We start from the raw sequence: 17,533 nt of genomic DNA, 5'->3' as shown, positions 1-17,533 counted from the left end.
ACCTGCAGTTAGTGTGGACCCATTGGCGGTCCCCCACACTATCTGCTCTTGACATGGAATGACGCAAAACATTGTATGGAGAATGTCATAGTTTTGACGACTGTAACATCTGCACTGTAAGACCTTATTGTTGCTGTGTGACCCTATTGTAATATATGCACGTGAATCCTTGATGAATTTTGTATGCAACTTTACTCAATAAACACCTTGTTTAATGTAAAAAAAAAAAAAAAAAAAACTCCCGTTTCAAAACGGAAATTACAATGTGCCTCCTTTTCCTTCTTCCTTTATATAAACAACATTATACTGGAGAAACCATTTACCCGGTTTTCTTATTTTATTTTTTTATTTTTTATTTCAATATATTTTTTTATTGGATTATTCAAAATTTTACAATAGTAGCAAATAAAATAACAATGTTTAACAGTATACAAGAGGTGAAATGGCATACATCTTCGATTGCACATATACAATGCTAGTTAGGAAGTTGAGTATATACAATACTGTTTAAATAAGGTAGAGAATTCCTAGTGATACTTAATGTTGAAACAAAAATCTAATTTCAATCGTAGAAGGGAGGGTTGAACACTCCCGAACACCCCCGAGGGGACTCGCAGTGCCCGGGAGGCAATCCTTCCATAAGAGATGTTATCTAAACAAAAAGAGTAAATAATAGTATTAAATTAAATGAAGCAAATCATGTCAGGGTATCATACCAGAGATTCCAAGTAGCCCAATGGATCGTATATTTATGAAGTAAGCCTAAGGATGATGCCAGTATTTTTTCATAGGAGTTATGAAGGTTGGTAAGGTCAACAGCATCATCGGGAGATGGCGGATTAGAATCTTTCCATTTCCTAGTTATAGATAGTCTAGCCGCAAAGAGGAAGTGAGTTACAATTCTTTGTAGATTAGCTGGGAATTTTTCTATTCCCAGGGATAACAGAGCCAATGCCGGATCGGGTGTTACTTGTGTTTTGTGTCAAATCAGAAATTGTTTGGAAAATTTTTGTCCAGTAGTTGTTAAGCTTGGGGCAGCTCCACAATGTATGAAATATGTCCCCTTTAGCAGTACAAAGTCTCCAACACGTGTTGGGGGATTGGGAATTAAATTTGGACATTCCTGCTGGAGTATAATACCAACGTAGAGTAATTTTGGTAGATAATTCCCATAGGGAGGTGCACTTAGAAGCAGATTGATTGGCTTTGCAAGCTATATGCCATTGGTTATCTGTAAAGGAACATTTAAGGTATTTTTCCCACTGTAGATGAGAAGAAGATTTAGTGAACGTACGTTTTTGTTGCATTAAATTATAGAATAAGGAAATGCCTCTTTTTTGTTGTACTGGTGATGTCAAATAGGACCAAGCCAAAGTGTGAATGAGCTTAAAGAAATGGTCTAGTTTATATAAACAATGTACCACTTGTGTATATTGAGAATAATTAATGTGAGGTAGGTCATATTCGGATTGAATAGATTGGAAGGATTTAATGTATCCATTTGAGTAAAAGTCCTGTAGATAATTAATGCCTTTTTTGTGCCAGGAAGCAATCGGAATGTGACTAATAAGAAGGTATAAACCTTGGATAGGGACCTTAATATCAATGCTGGGATCTGTTAGTTCAGAAGAGGTCAAGAATTTAAGCCATGTTTTAATTGAAACATCCATTGTAGGTGGTCGATGTGTTGGGATTTTAAGCCCCAAAATGGCCCCATACAACCAAATATTGGTTGGGCCATACGTACAGTAACTGGATTCAATATTGCCCCATTGAGTAGTAGAAGTAGTGTTAAACCACTCTCTCACTTGGGTTAGAATGGAGGAATCATAATAATCTTGAAAGTCAATGTATCCCACTCCTCCAGACATTTGATGTTTAATTAATTTGTTATGAGCACATCTAGACCTCTTTCCCTTCCAAACAAATTTGGATAAAAGCGTTTGCAAGGATTTAAAAAAAATATTGGGAATATGAATAGGTAAATTCCCAAAAAAATATAACACCTGTGGAAGATGAATAATTTTGAAAGCAGATAATCTGCCCCACCAAGAGAATTCATGCTTGCTCAGATTTTGAAGGTCTGTTTGTAATTTACTTCTCAGGGTAAGGTAATTATATTCATATAGTGATTTGGTAGTTTTGGTGAGGTTGATACCCAAATATGGAATTTTAGTGTCCTCCCAGATATAAGGAAACTGGTGCTGTAATAAATTTCTGGACACAGCATCATTTCCGATGTCCAAAATGGATGATTTTAAAGCGTTCACTTTGTAAAAAGAGACCTCACCAAACCAGGATAACATTTTTTGAACTTCAGTTAAAGAGGAAAAAGGATTGGTTAACATCAAGATTATGTCGTCTGCAAATAAGCAAATTTTATGGGCCAGTTTTCCTATATGAATTCCTGATATGTTGTCATTAGTTCTAATGTGCTCAGCCAGGGGTTCAATCATCATATTAAAAATTAGAGGGGACAATGGGCAGCCCTGTCGGGTACCATTAGAGATATGGAAAGGTTTAGAGAGAAGGCCGGAAGTAAAGACTCAGGCTGTGGGAGTGGTATAAAGGGCCAGTATAGCATCGAATTGGAACCTTAAAGCCAAATTTTTGAAGGGTCAGGTTCAGGTAATCCCAATTAACTCTGTCGAACGCCTTCTCTGCATCTAAAGAAAGAAGCAGAGAAGGCGTTCCGGTCAGTTCCACATTATGTATTATATTTATTAGTCTTCTAGTAGCGTCTGAAGTTTGGCGTCCTTTGGTAAAACCAGTTTAGTCCATGTGAATCAGTCCTGGGAGAATGTGAACTAGTCTATTTGCGATCAATTTGGCGTATATTTTCAAGTCAACGTTTAGTAAGGATATTGGTCTAAAGTTGGAGGGGGAGGTGGGTTTTTTACTGGGTTTGCTTAAAGTTATTATAATGGGCGAAAGCATTTCGTTCGGAAAGGAAGAGGAGGAGACTGAGTAGTTATATAAAGTTGTCAAATGTGGGGTTAGTAAGCTTTTAAATAACTAACTTAAAATATTCTCCAGTGTAGCCATCTGGGCCAGGAGATTTGCATGGAGGTAGATTGTCTATGGTCTTAAGAATCTCGGTTTCCGTAAAAGGGGCATTCAACTGTTCAAGTTGGTCTTTCGATAATGTAGGAAGTTTAATATGATCGAGGAAAGAATTGATTTCCTCGCATGTTGGTTGGTGTGTGTCGGTGTCCAGTTTGAGATTGTATAAGTCATTATAGTATGTTCTAAATGCATCAGCAATGGATTGAAGATTAATAAGTTTATCTCCTGATAATGGGTGATAGAGATAGGCTATTCTAGTTTTAAATCTTAGACCTCTAATGCGGTTGGCCATAATCGTACCCGCTTTATTGTTGGCAGTGTATGAGGTGGCTTTTAATTTTCTCAGTTTAAACTCATAAGAGTCGAGGAGCAGGGATTGTAAGTCATGCCTAAGTTTAAATAGTTGGGATTGAAGGTATTGCGATGGGTTAGTTTTATTTTTTAAATCAGCGTCTGCAATTTTGGTAGTCAGTTCATCCAGTTTTTTAATTCTTAATTTTTTAGCCCGTGATCCAAGTTGGATAAAAAGGCCTTGCATAAAAGACTTGTGAGCATTCCACACCACCGCCGGGTCGGATACTGATCCAATATTGTCAGAGAAAAAATTGGCCAATTTTTGGTTAAGAAATGAAGCATTGTTCGGATTTTGCATTAAATAATTATTGATACGCCAAAAATATGAATTTTGTTTAGAAGTGTTATTAGCCAATTTAATACTAACGGGTGCATGGTCCGACCAGGTGATAGTGTGGATACGGGATTCTAATATGTTTTGTAACAACCATTTATCAGACACGAACAAGTCAATTCTGGAGTAAGTGTTGTGACGTGAAGAAAGGAACGTATAATCCTTCTCTGTCGCGTGACAACATCTCCATATATCAAACAGATCATTATCTTTAAAAAAGGAGTTTAGTGGAGATGATAGCCTTTTAGAACTGGAGGATGAATCAATAGTCACATCTGGAACCAAATTAAAATCCCCACTAAATAGCAAATGACCTTTCTGTACCTCATAAATATTTTAAGTAAAGATTTAAGAAATTTCATTTGACCGTGGTTTGGTGCATAGATATTGGCAATAGTATAGAGCAGTGGTCATCAACCCTGTCCTGCAGGGCCCACTAACAGGCCAGGTTTGCAAGATAACTGAAATACATCACAGCTGATATAATTTGCTCCTCAGTAATTGCAGTATTCTAGACTGTATCTCCCCAAGGTAATACATAAAACCTGGCCTGTTAGTGGGCCCTGCAGGACAGGGTTGATGACCACTGGTATAGAGGACATTGTCCAACATACAAACCAAAATAATAAATCTACTGCCAGGGTCAGTGGTGCAAGACAGTAGCTGAAAAGATAGTGTCCCTTTTGTTTTTTGGAAAAGTCAGCCTTAAAAATGTTTGGAAAAGATTTATGACAACATTGATGAGCTGCTCCATGAATAAAGTGCGACTCTTGTACGCAAAGTACTTCACTGTTGTGGGAGATAGCAGTTTTCCACAGTGAAGTTCTTTTGGCCGGGTGGTTTAACCCTTTTACATTTAACGTTAGAAAATTAATAGACATTTCAAGGATTAATTGAATAACTTGTATTGTAAAATGAGAAAATACTCACTTCCAAGAAAAGAAGTTGTAGAGAAAAAGCTAATTATATGTTGGTAAACTCTGGAGATTGGAGGTTTATGAAGAAAATATTTACTTATATAATATCACCTCTGCATATAAAGAAAAAATAAATAAGGACGGAAGTGGAACAAAGCAAACGAAAAAACAAAAACAAAGACAAATATGTAGCAAAAAGTTGCTTAACCCCTTAACGCCCGCCGCACGACTATATACGTCCACAGAATGGCACGTATAGGCAGAAGGGCGTATATATACGTCCTTGCCTTCTAGCGGGTGGGGGGTCCAGGACCCCCTCCGCTGCGTGCGGCGGGTGGATTCCCTCGGGGAGCGAACCGGGACGACGGCGCGGCTTTTCGTTTATAGCCGCTCCATCGCGATCGCTCCCCGGAGCTGAAGAACGGGGAGAGCCGTATGTAAACACGGCTTCCCTGTGCTTCACTGTGGCGGCGTATCGATCAAGTGATCCTTTTTATAAGGGAGACTCGATCGATGACGTTAGTCCTACAGCCACACCCCCCTACAGTTGTAAACACACACTAGGTGAACCCTAACTCCTACAGCGCCCCCTGTGGTTAACTCCCAAACTGCAACTGACATTTTCACAATAAACAATGCAATTTAAATGCATTTTTTGCTGTGAAAATGACAATGGTCCCAAAAATGTGTCAAAATTGTCCGAAGTGTCCGCCATAATGTCGCAGTCACGAAAAAAATCGCTGATCGCCGCCAATAGTAGTAAAAAAAAAAAACTAATAAAAATGCAATAAAACTATCCCCTATTTTGTAAACGCTATAAATTTTGCGCAAACCAATCGATAAACGCTTATTGCGATTTTTTTTTTTTACCAAAAATAGGTAGAAGAATACGTATCGGCCTAAACTGAGGAAAAAAAATGTTTGTTTTTGGGGGATATTTATTATAGCAAAAAGTAAAAAATATTGCAGTTTTTTTCAAAATTGTCGCTCTATTTTTGTTTATAGCGCAAAAAATAAAAACCGCAGAGGTGATCAAATACCACCAAAAGAAAGCTCTATTTGTGGGGAAAAAAGGACGCCAATTTTGTTTGGGAGCCACGTCGCACGACCGCGCAATTGTCTGTTAAAGCGACGCAGTGCCGAATCGCAAAACCTGGCCTGGGCATTTAGCTGCCTAAAGTTCCGGAGCTTAAGTGGTTAAAGCAAAACAAACTAAAAAAATGTTGCTTTCCTATAGCAACTTATGTTTACCAGAAAAAATAAAAAATACTTCCCACATCCGTGGGACGATGAGCAGTGCAATAACATATGCAGTGAAAAAACAAATGTCGGGTGTAAAAATCAAACCGACAGAAATGGTGGGGATATTGTTGCAATGTAAAATAACAGGTATGTAGCAGGACGATGTAACTTAATTAAAATGATATGGAAGCCGCAATTAATATACCTGATCCATAATGCACCCTTATGGTTGGGATATAAATGGTTCAAGAACATAGAATCACTATTTAGATAACTTATATGGAGGGGAGGCCAAGCCAGGATAAGTTTACAAACACTCCAGCTACCAGTAAAAGAAGGGGGTATGGCGGTTCCACACCCAAAGCTATATTTCATTGCGTCACAATTGCAACATCTGGCGGGGTGTGGAACCACTGAGGGAGAAGGCTGTACTAGCCACTTGATGTTAACGGGTAATCCCCATAAATTGTTGGTAGAAGCCCTAGAGGCAGATTATTTCCCCCATAAATTTCCAACCATAAAATTGGCCATTAAAGTATGGCATACAATAAAGACCTTATTGGGGTATAGTGGCCAAACAGAATTCTCCCCCCTATGGAAAAACAATAATTTACAGGAAGTAACAAGCATAGAAGAATCGAGAGAATGGAAGTGTCAAGGTATAACTTGCTTAAAGCACTTGTTTGAGGGTAATACCCTAAAATCATTCTTAGATTTAACAAGAGAATTTAATATTCCTAACAAAACATTCTACAAATATTTGCAGGTCCGCCATGCCATCCAAGCACAATTTAGCTCTAAAACAATTGTATGGACCCAGATCCCCGTCCTTCTTAAAGTAATCAGGGCAAGAACTGCCAAGGGCTTGATAACAGCAACATATAACAGTTTGAGTGCTAGTGCGATAAGCAGAGCGGGCCCGGTTAAGAGTAGAGCAGCGTGGGAAAGAGACCTGGGAACAATATCATCCGAACAGTGGGAGAGGGTTCTTCAGCAATGCGCCTGGGTCTCAATCGCTCCTGCGCAAAGACTGTCCCATCTGTTTTTAGTGCATAGGGTATATTATACCCCGCATAAGATGTTTAAACTGGGGTGGAGACAAAATAATGAATGCCCGAGATGCAAAGATAAAGGGGATCTAATTCACATGGTCTGGAAGTGCCCTAAACTTTTCGACTATTGGGTAGAAATAATAGAGAGGATAAACGAGGTATTCGGAACATCCCTTAATCCAGAGGCCAGGACCTGTCTTCTGGGGTGTATAGAAGATATAAGAGCACCTCAAGGCAGTTTGGAAGCTATATTGAGATGTCTTTTCCAGGCACGAAAAACGATAGCCCAAAAATGGCAGGCGCAGACGCCTCCGTCGGTAGAAAACTGGTTAGCAACTATGACACTAACAATCTCAAATGAGAGAGTATACTTCACTAGACAGGGAAACTATGGGAAATTCACTAGTATATGGGGGCCGTGGCAGAGGATGGCGCGGAACACATGAGGATGGCACTAGAGGAAGTGCTTCCAGGGTAACATGCCCCCCCCTCCTCCCCCCCTCTCCCTCTCGCGCTAGAAGTGACCATCACCTACTGCGGCGGGGATGAGATTGACGGGTGCTCTAATGGGGATCGGCAACATAGGCTATGCGACCTTTATTACCAACACAAGGGACAAGGGTAAAGTACGGCCACCTCCTCTTTTGTTCTCGCCTGTTCGCTCAGTGGATTAACTAATGGGGTAGTACGCTCCCGTGGGTTGTTGGGGAGGGGGGGGGATTGGATATAGGGTTAGAAGAATTAGTAGATTTCAGGTACATCCGATTATACAGGCTAAGAATATGCTTAGTATTGATTGTAGTGTGTTGTTTTCTCTTTGTTTTCGTGTTTGTATAATGTTAGATGGTTACCTGTTTAAATAATTGCTTGATGTATAAGTCATTTCAAAATCAAATAAAAAGTAATTAAATAAAAAAAAAAATAACAGGTATAATAAATTTCCATTGTGTCACTTTGCAGAGGGGTTATGATATCCTGTGTGTTTTCCTTTCCCTAGGCGGGCTCCTTCCAAAGCCTTTCTTTCTTCAGCAGAAATTTCAGGGATGATGCCCCATGAGTGGAGTAGTCGTAGTCCATCCAAAGGTTTAGATATGGTGGTGGTAGTCCCATTATAGGTTATCAGCAGTGTGGCCGGATGTCTCCGTAATTTTATGGATGTTTAAGGCTTATGTGGTAGATTTTAGCTGTCTCCTCAAATTTAAAGTGTATTGTGACAGGTCTGCGTATATACGGATCTCATTATAAGGTGCAGGAAGCTCCGGTTGTGATCTAGCTTTAGCCAATAACTTCTCTTTAGTGGGAAAAAAATGGATCTTCATAAGAATGTCACGTGGGATGGATGCTTCTAGGTGTTTAGGCTTAGGGATGCGATGTATGCGATCTATCATTCTTTCAATAGGGGATATGTCTGGCAGTAAAGTCGCTATCATGTCACCCGCAAATTTTTGTAATTCTGCCTGAGTGATCGATTCGGGTACCCCCCCTCAGTTTAAGATTTTCTCTTCTTGATCGATCCTCCAAATCTGCGATTTTTGGACAATATTTTTCCAAGTTGTATTTCTTCAACACTAGCACATTGTCATTATTTGAAAAATACAATAACATTTTGTTGTTTGGTTGGTAACCTTTTTCACATACTGCAGCTTTTTACATTTATTTATTAATTGTGTGGTGTATTTTGGATTTAGTAGCGCTGTAGTTTATCAGTTATATTTACATTGTCATTATTGTGTTTTATTTTCCCTTTTTCAAGGGTTCACAGATAATATAGATTATGCACTTTTTCCCAACACTTTTTAGCCACAGCTTACATTGAGGCTATTTACTAGCGCTGTACTTACCATCCACACTATTTATAGCACCCACCCTGACACAAATTGCAGGCTGGTTTTATCACAGTTGACTGAACTTATCAGATGTTATGCTGATAACGGAAGAACAGAGCAGGAGAAAGCCATGGGACAGTGCTTTAAAGAGAGAAGAAAACACTGCAGATATATGTGCCCAGCTCAAATTTCATCAATCGGGTTTACATTCATTTTAAAGTGATTGTAAAGGTTGTCTTTTTTTTAAATACATTTTTTTTTATACTTCCCTGCTCTATGCAATGCTTTTGCACAAAGCCACTCCGATTCTTCCCCCTGCCAATTGCCCCCATAAGCAAACCTCTTGCTGTGGGGGCATTTGATCAGGCTCGCTCCTGAGCCACGCTCATGTGAATAAACATTGTTCATTCACACACAGAGTGTGGCTTGGCTCCACCCTCAGTTTCCTCCTCATTGGCTGACTGGCTGTGATTGTGATTCATGCTGCTGTGTGAGCCGCTGAGGAGAGAGAAACCTGGGAGAGCTGCTTCTCTCATGCACATTGGTGTATTGAGATGGGGCTCAGGAAAGAATGTGTGTATGTGGTGGTGGGGGGTGGGGGGTGTTGCTGCACTCAATTTTGTTTTAACCTTTTAATGCATGGAAAGCATTTAGGTAAAAAAAACTTCTGCCTTTTAGAACCACTTTTAAAAATAAAAAAAAACATTTACCCTTAGTTGCATTTTAACAACAATGTGGATGAATCTCCCTAACGGGGGCACAGATGGCAACAAAAACTGACAGGGGTTCTAGTCCCTCTCTACTCTATCCATAACTTAAAAAAGTTGTCCTTGTAGTTACACTTTGACAACATTTGTGTCTCCTAGGACTTCCTTAAATTTTTATCAGTCTTTACCCACATTTAAAACCTAGAAGTATTAGGGCTATAACATTGTTACAAGTTTAAATTTATTTTACCTTTAACTGGCCTAGAGATGGTAAGGCCTGGAGAACAACTGAACATTTTTTTTTTTTTTTTTTTTTTTTTTAATAGTCTTAAATTATTGCAAGTTCTCTCAGCATAAGACAAGCAAATCCTGGAATACAATTCAAGTAATACTGTACTTCTCAATGCAGCTATCAAACAAGAGACATATGCATTTCTTCCACTAGGGGGTGCTGCAAGGGAAAGGCTCTAGTTTAATTTGCTTGTGGGCTTCAGTTGGTACCTCCTACAGTTGGGTGATTGTTGTAATACAGTAGCTGATAGTTTCTGTCCTCTTAGGCCTTAATTGGCAGATAAAAGTGTAAATTTGTCTGACAAATTTGTTAATCTTTTATCCTTCAAATGATTCCTATTAATGTTCCCCACCACCATAGCATAATGTTCACCTAGATTCTGGTAAGGCAATTGTTTTTTAGCTTTTGGAAACCATTCCACAGTGCAATTTCTACTACGTGCAAGTTTAGTTTTATTTACTGAATAAACTGTACTTTCATTTCAAGCATAATCATTTTATATACATGGCATTTCATGTTCCTGGTGCAACAAAATAACTTTCAGTATGTAAAACTACTCCACACTGAATTTTTTATTGAATTTTTCATGAAAATTTAAATTTTTTTCCAGGAAAAAAACTGGATGGACCAGACAAATTTTGATCCATGCATAGCTGTTCTGTTTGACAGAAGTCAATTTCTAGATCAACTTCTGTTGAACAGGAATGTTGGAAAATGTTTGTCATTCTGCAGCTGCAGCCCCTCATCAGTGTATTCTAACAGAGGAGAGTCCTGGTATTTCTCCATCTACCTCACTTGTAGAAAACCCAATAATTGTTTTTCTCTCTGTATGACTAATAGTTAATCCCCTACACTTTTAAAATATGATAGCTTTAAAATATTGCTTATAAATTAACACTTAAAGCGCCTTGTTTGTCTGCTTTAAATATTTTAGGCATCCTACAGGAGGCTCTTTTATTAGGCCAAAAAAAGCTAATTTTGGTGTCTGTTTCCTAACTGCATTGATTAAGCGATATGGCAGAAATGATGAATGGAATGAAAAAATGGTGGTTGGAAAAAAACACGTGGAACTTGTTGGATTTGAATCTATTCAAGAAGAACAAAGGTATGCCTTTTTTCGAATTCATTACTGTGTTTTCATTAAATGCAAATGTATTTATTATAGCTACACGACTAAACTTGTCCCAAAATACCAACCCAACCATTCTCTTCATACCTCCCTGATAGGTTGTAAAGCCTGGTACACACGGACGGAATATCGGCTGGTTCCACATAAACCAGCTGACATTTGGCCCCTGTGTACATCAGCCTGTCTGACAGGAGCTGGCCAAACAGCCGGCTTCTGTCTAACAGGCATGTTGGAAAACCAGCATCTGATCGGCATTCGTTCAGCTCTGGCAGCCAATGGCTACGAGCGCTGACCGGTGTGCTCTAGGGGTGCCAATTATTTGCTGCATCGCGATTCGGGGTTCCCCGATGTGGCATCGATGCATGTGACTGCCAAAACCGTTGCTTATATTTTAAAAGGCACATACAGCGGTGGGCACTTGATAGATTTGTACTGCATTTATTACAGCACAGTTCTGTTAACAGCAGTAAGTAGAGTACACATGTGTTTGTACTCTCCTTACACCGGCTTCTAGCCTCCTACATGTGCTCTGTGCTGACATTTCCCCAGCTTACTGTTTGCACATTCCACTGTGTTAACTCCTAGTGTGCTGGAAGATGCAAACAGGGAAGCCCAGGACAACTGACAGTCAGCACAGAGACAGTAGTGCAGGGAACTTCACAGGGCTGTTTGCTGTGAATTCTAATCCCTCCTGACCTCCCAGCAGCCATGTGCACAAATTCCTGTACCCTGTAGTGTACCGGATTAGTGCACTACTTAAAGCGGTTTTCCTCCGTTTTTTCGTTTTATTGAAAGTCTACAAAAAGATTGGCTGCTGACTTTTAATGAACAGACTCACCTGTCCCACGGTCCATCAATGCGGGTGCCCGTATCCCCGCTCCTCTCCCCCTCTCCTCAGCACCGTAATATCGACTGTCGGCACCCCACCGTTACCGCTTATGGCTTCACGGCTGGCCAGCCAATTTTCTAAGACCTGTGATGTGTCCCAGAAGATTGCAGGAAGGCGGCCCAAGCGGAAGTGGGAGCATGTCTGTAATCGTGATGCATTGCGGAATCGAATCGTTGACCTGATAATCGAATCGAATCGCGAGACCAGTGAAGATGCGCACCCCTATTGTGCTCTGGTGGGTGCGGGTGGGGGAGAGGAGATCACTGTACTATCATAGCATAGTTAGTACAGAGAACTCCTCCTGAGCCCCTCTGGACTGAATGAAAAAAACGTGCAGTGTCTACCAGGCTTAAACTCTTAACGAGCAGGGCTCTCTGACTCCCCTTGTATTGTGTTGTATTGTAAATGTACGGTCTGCCTATATTTTGTATTTTGTCATCTGGTAAACGGGCAAAACAGCTGAGTGAGGTAGACGGAAGACGAAAGGGAGGCGCTGCACGGCACTCTGGAGATGGCGATTTGGCTCACATTTCTACTGATGGTTATCCAGTGACACTCTCATCCCTGCACCGCAACCTAGGAGATGAGAGCTGGCATCTGATTGGTTATTAATCTGGGGGGGGGGGGGTGTGTGCTGACATCTGATTGGCTATTGATCTGGAGGGGGGGTGCAGAGTTAGGAGATGAGAGCTGACATCTGATTAGTTATTGATCTGGGGGGGGTGCAGAGTTAGGAGATGAGTGCTGACATCTGATTGGTTATTGGTCTGGTTGGGGGGGGTGCAGTGTTAGATCAATTCTGGTATCTGATTGGTTATTGATCAGCAGGATGCAGAGTCAGGAGATAAGTGCTAACATCTGGGGGAGTCCAGACATGGATGAATTCTGGGATCTGATTGGTTTTTGATCAACAGGATGCAGAGTTAGAAGATGAGAGCTGGCATCTGATTGGTTATTGATCTGCATGATGCAGAGTTAGGAGGTGAGTGCTGACATCTAATTGGTTATTGAACTGGAAGAGGTGCAGAGGTTGTTGAGTGCTGACATCAGATTGGTTCTTGCTGTGTGGGATCCAGAGTTAGAAGATTAATGCTGGCGTCTGATTGGTTATTGATCTGGGGGATGCAAACTTCAGGGATGAGCACTTCCAATAATTTGTTGTTCTGGAAAAAGCAGCGTTAGGAGGTGAGTTCTGGCATATGATTGGTTGTTGCTCTTGGGGATGCTAAGTTAGGAGATGAGTACTGACATCTGATTGGTTATTGTCTTATGGGATGCAGAGTTTATAGCTACACATTCTTTGACATTGCTGATCAGGAAGATGATGAGATGGGCTGTTTTCCACGCATTTAGAGCTCTTTCACACTTGTGGTGGAGTGCAGTGCCCCTCTGAAGAGTGATCCGCATTCAGATTGATTTTCAGTGGACAGACGGTGAGTTAGCATTGTATTGTCTCTCCACCACCTGATTTAACCCGTTAGTGCTGTTGCACTACTGCTCTGCAAATGCACGTGGCATAAGCCCATTCAACTTAACAGGTGAGTTTGACAGGCGGTGGCATTTTTCAGACTCTGCACTATGAGTTAAAAATGCCGTGAAGCAAAGCATCACACCGACGGCATGTGAACAGCCTCGTCCAATTGTTATTTTACTGTACAGGTGGGTGACTGGGGGGGGGGTGGCAAAACTACAGCTCAGCCTTTTTTTTTTACTGCCCTTTAACCCCTCCTCCCCCCCCTCGACTTCCTGTCTGAAAAAGGCATAAAGATAAACCTGGGATAAGAAAATATTGTCTGTCCAGACTGATTATAGCTGAACCATTTACAATAATATTTACCTTCATCTTCCTATTTACAGAAATATTTACCTTCATCTACCTATTTACATAAATGATTGTGCACAGGAACATCTCATACTGGAGTCTAATGGTAACATTTTTGCTAAATGTCTGTCCCTGCAATATGAGCTGCCGGTACTTCTGTGGGCATAGGTGTGCACTAATTATATATATATATATAGATATATATATATATATATATATATATATATATATATATATATATATATATATGGCAATGGTCAATGTCAGAGCAGAGGTTGGTGTCAGTAGAGTAGTGGACAGTGTCAGGGCAGAAAAAACTGAGTTACTTACCGGTAACATCCTTTTCCAGGAGCAGTGGCGGTGTGTCCACAGAGGACGCAGGAGCGCCGCCCCCTCTCTCTCCTGCACCACCACTGAATACAATACATAGATTAATGCATTGCATGAATCTATGTATTGTTGCTGCCCCCTGATGAGCGCCGGCCATCTGAATAACGGCAGCTGGTTGGCTTTGGAAGTGCCTATCAGAACCAGCGGCTCTGATAGGCTTTCCAACTACAGCCCTCAGGCTGTAATTGGCTTCCAAATAGTTAGCCAGGGGATGCACAGGGGGTGACAGGCACTGACAGGCATCTCAGCCAATCAGGTTCACCGGTTCTGGTTACCGGTAACCTGACTGGCTGAAGCGTCATCGAGGGTGGGAGAAGACATTGAGGGACCGTGCAAGGAGGATGGCTGACCCCAGAAAGGTAAGTACCGGGCAGGGGGGCATTCTGACTGGCAGCATTTTACAGGGCACAGTGGCTACAATTGATGTGGGGACAATTGATGTGGGCACAGTGGGGACAAATGATGAGGGCACAGTGGGGACAATTGATGTGGGCACAGTGGGGACAATTGATGTGGGCACAGTGGGGACAATTGATGTGGGCACGGTGGGGACAATTGGCATGGCAGGGTGGGGACAATTGGCATGGCAGGGTGGGGACAATTGATGGGCACAGTGGTGACAATTGATAGCATGGCACAGTGGCTGCATTTGATGAGCATAATGGCTGCCTTTGATGGGTACAGTGAGGCTGCAATTGTGTTTTTTTTTTTTCTCGTTTTTTTCTCGTTCGTTTGCGCCCCCAAAACTTTTGAGCACCAGCCGCCACTGCTGCAGCCCATTCACAAGGTGTGCCTGAGCAAGCAGCTACTGTGAATGTGGGTATAAATCTTTGAGATGTTGGGATCACAGGTTAGTAGGTAGTACTGCCCAAGCTGGCAGGATGCCCAGAGACACACATGACAACTAAGAAGAAATAGTAAGGAAGATACAAATAGGAACAGGCAGAAATGCTTGGGGATACAGAGCAGAAAACAGACTAGGAATACATAGGTAGACACTGAAGCAGACTGCAGACACAGGTGCCGATAGCAAGTAGAAATTCCAAAGATCTAAACATTTTGGTAATGACCCAGCAATTAGAGCAAAATTCAGGTATTTGTAATGTAAATTCTTATAAGTTTCCATCTGAGAGACCACCCGGAAAGCACATGGAGACAACACTGAGGGCTCTGGAAGACACTTGTGAATTCACTGGGAACAAGGGGGGATCTGGCTACATATACACTAGAAATCTCAGGGTCACTCAAAGTCAATGTAAGAGTGCTAGACACTATTGGCCATGCCTGAGGTAATGAATGTGGTTTAAATAGAAAGGGAGGTGACTTGGCTGGGATTGGCATGTAGCTATTCGGAATGGGCAACATGTGAATAATTTGTTTTGTGGCATAATAGGTAACCTTAGAGCCTTGCAAGTTAAAGCTATGTACCGTAACTGCATGTTCTTTTTTTTTTTTTTTTAACCACCTCAGCTTTCATTTACCAAATTCTAGAGACCAGCTCATGATTTGATGCTTCTTACGTCTCAAGTTGTGGTTTGCATCATATGTGGTATTTATTCTGCAATTTTTTTTTTTTTTTTTTTTTTTTTTTTTTTTAAGTATTACGGATTCTTAGTCGGCCAACCAATAGTTCAAGAAGGCATTAACCCAACGCCCTGTTGGTCGGAACCCAATAATATTTGACAGAAAAAGAATTTTTGCAATTATTTACGCCCTCCCCACCCCCCATGGCTCCCAGGGATCTCATCCTATTCTCTTCTAACATATCTCCAGAAAAGTTCAGCAAAGGGAACTATTTTTGAATATCCCTCTGAAAGTAGTCGATAGAAGGGCGAGCGGGAGGTGCATGTGGGTTGATACCCACTTACACCTTTCCTGTTCCTAACAAACCCTAACTCTTTCAGCGTAGCTCCATGTTTTTTTGTAATCCTTCCATTTTGCCCATTTCTCCCTATATTCCCCATTTCTTTCCAGGTGACTGTCCCTTAGTTCTTCTAACCTGTACGTTTCCTCTACTTCGTCTATCCAGTTCCAGACATGGGGGCTTTCCTTCTCCTGCCACTTTTTGGGAATGAGTCTCTTCGCTGCGTTTAAGAGATGGGGTAGTAAAGACTGCTTGTATTTTTTTACCCCTTGAAGACTGCCGTGGAAGAGCACGACCCAGGGGTCTTTCTTTATCTCCTCCCTCGTTATAACCTTTATTTGGGTCAATATTTTGTCCCAATAGCTTTGAATTTTTGGGCATAGCCACCATAAGTGGGCCATCGTGCCTATTTCAGAGCATCCCCGCCAGCACTCAGCTGGCTGGCTTGCTTTAAATTTATTAGCTTTATCAGGGGTGATATACCATCCTGAAAGGCACTTGTAATTTGCTTCGGCTGTGCGGACATCTATAGCAGATGAGTGAGTTAATTGAATAATCCTCTGAAAAGTGTTTGTCCCTCTCGTGATACCTAACTCTCTTTCCCATTTGTCTATGAAGGGTGTTTCTCCCCGAGACCCTATCTTGACCAATATCCCGTAGAGTTTAGTGATCGTGCCCTTTGAATTCTTGGATTTGCAGATCCTCTCAAGTGGGGTGAGCTCCGCCTCCGTCCGTAATGGGCGGGGGAGGTGCCACACTAAGTGATGCAGCTGAGAATAATGCCACCTATCGAGATTCCAGTAGTCCGTTTTGGACTTCAAATCTCCGTAGGTCATTATCTCTCCGTCATTAATAATATCTCCTAAGTGCACTGTGTCTTTCCTAATCCAATTCCCTCCAATTTTGTTTTCCCCAGGTGCAAAATAAGGATTTTCTTTTAAATTCATTAGTGGGGAATTAAATTTCCCCTCTAGTTGTGCCTGAGTTCTATCCCATAATCTTAATGTGTGTCTTGTTATTTCATGTGTTTTGTGATCTAGTGCTCTGTGTTGTGTAGGGATCCATATAATATTATTCAAGTGTTTGCTAGTTAACGCCTTCTCAATTTGCACCCATCTTTTATCTGGCCTGTCCCGGGCCCATTCAACCGCCCGCGATAGGACCGCCGCTTTATAGTAACTTTTGATGCAGCTTTCCCTGTTTTAATGTGGAGAGCGAAATTCTATGCTTCTTGTTTTTCCATACATAGTTTAGTAGCAAGGTATTCAGAATGCTCAGAAATTGCTGTGGAAGGGCGATTGGTACCAGTAAAAATTTATAAAGAATTTTTGGGACTACGACCATCTTCAGCATATTTATACGTCCGATCCAAGATATAGGTTTATTTACCGTGTTTTTTAATTCGTTCTTGATTTCATTTAGTAAGGGAACATAGTTTATTTTATACATCTTCTGTACTGTATTGGCTAGTTTAATACCTAGGTACTTTAGTTCTTTAGTCCAGGGAAAGGCGCAGACTTCTTTTACTAATCCTACCTCTCTTTTATTTAAATTTATATTCAAAATTTCTGATTTATTTATATTTATTTTAAAGTTAGAAATATTCCCGTATTGTTTCATTACTTTGGAGAGCTTTGAAATGGATTTGA

At 41.0% G+C, this 17,533-nt stretch overlaps 1 protein-coding gene across 5 annotated transcripts in view; it reads left to right on the top strand.

Moving 5' to 3' along the window:
- The window catches only part of TBCE (tubulin folding cofactor E), a 619,064-nt gene that overhangs the window by 102,320 nt on the left and 499,211 nt on the right, over window positions 1-17,533 (top strand). For 4 of the 5 annotated variants that reach the window (XM_040350726.1, XM_040350724.1, XM_040350722.1 and 1 more), the window contains exon 4: window positions 10,725-10,895. The exons of the other annotated variant lie outside the window; for it this stretch is intronic. In XM_040350726.1, the coding sequence (XP_040206660.1) occupies window positions 10,725-10,895 (171 nt within the window). The remainder of the gene's footprint in view (window positions 1-10,724; window positions 10,896-17,533) is intronic. 5 annotated transcript variants of the gene reach the window in all.

The sequence above is a fragment of the Rana temporaria genome, chromosome 4, assembly GCF_905171775.1.
Source record: "Rana temporaria chromosome 4, aRanTem1.1, whole genome shotgun sequence".
Lineage (NCBI taxonomy): Eukaryota > Metazoa > Chordata > Amphibia > Anura > Ranidae > Rana > Rana temporaria.
This window is presented reverse-complemented; position numbering and strand designations above follow the sequence as displayed.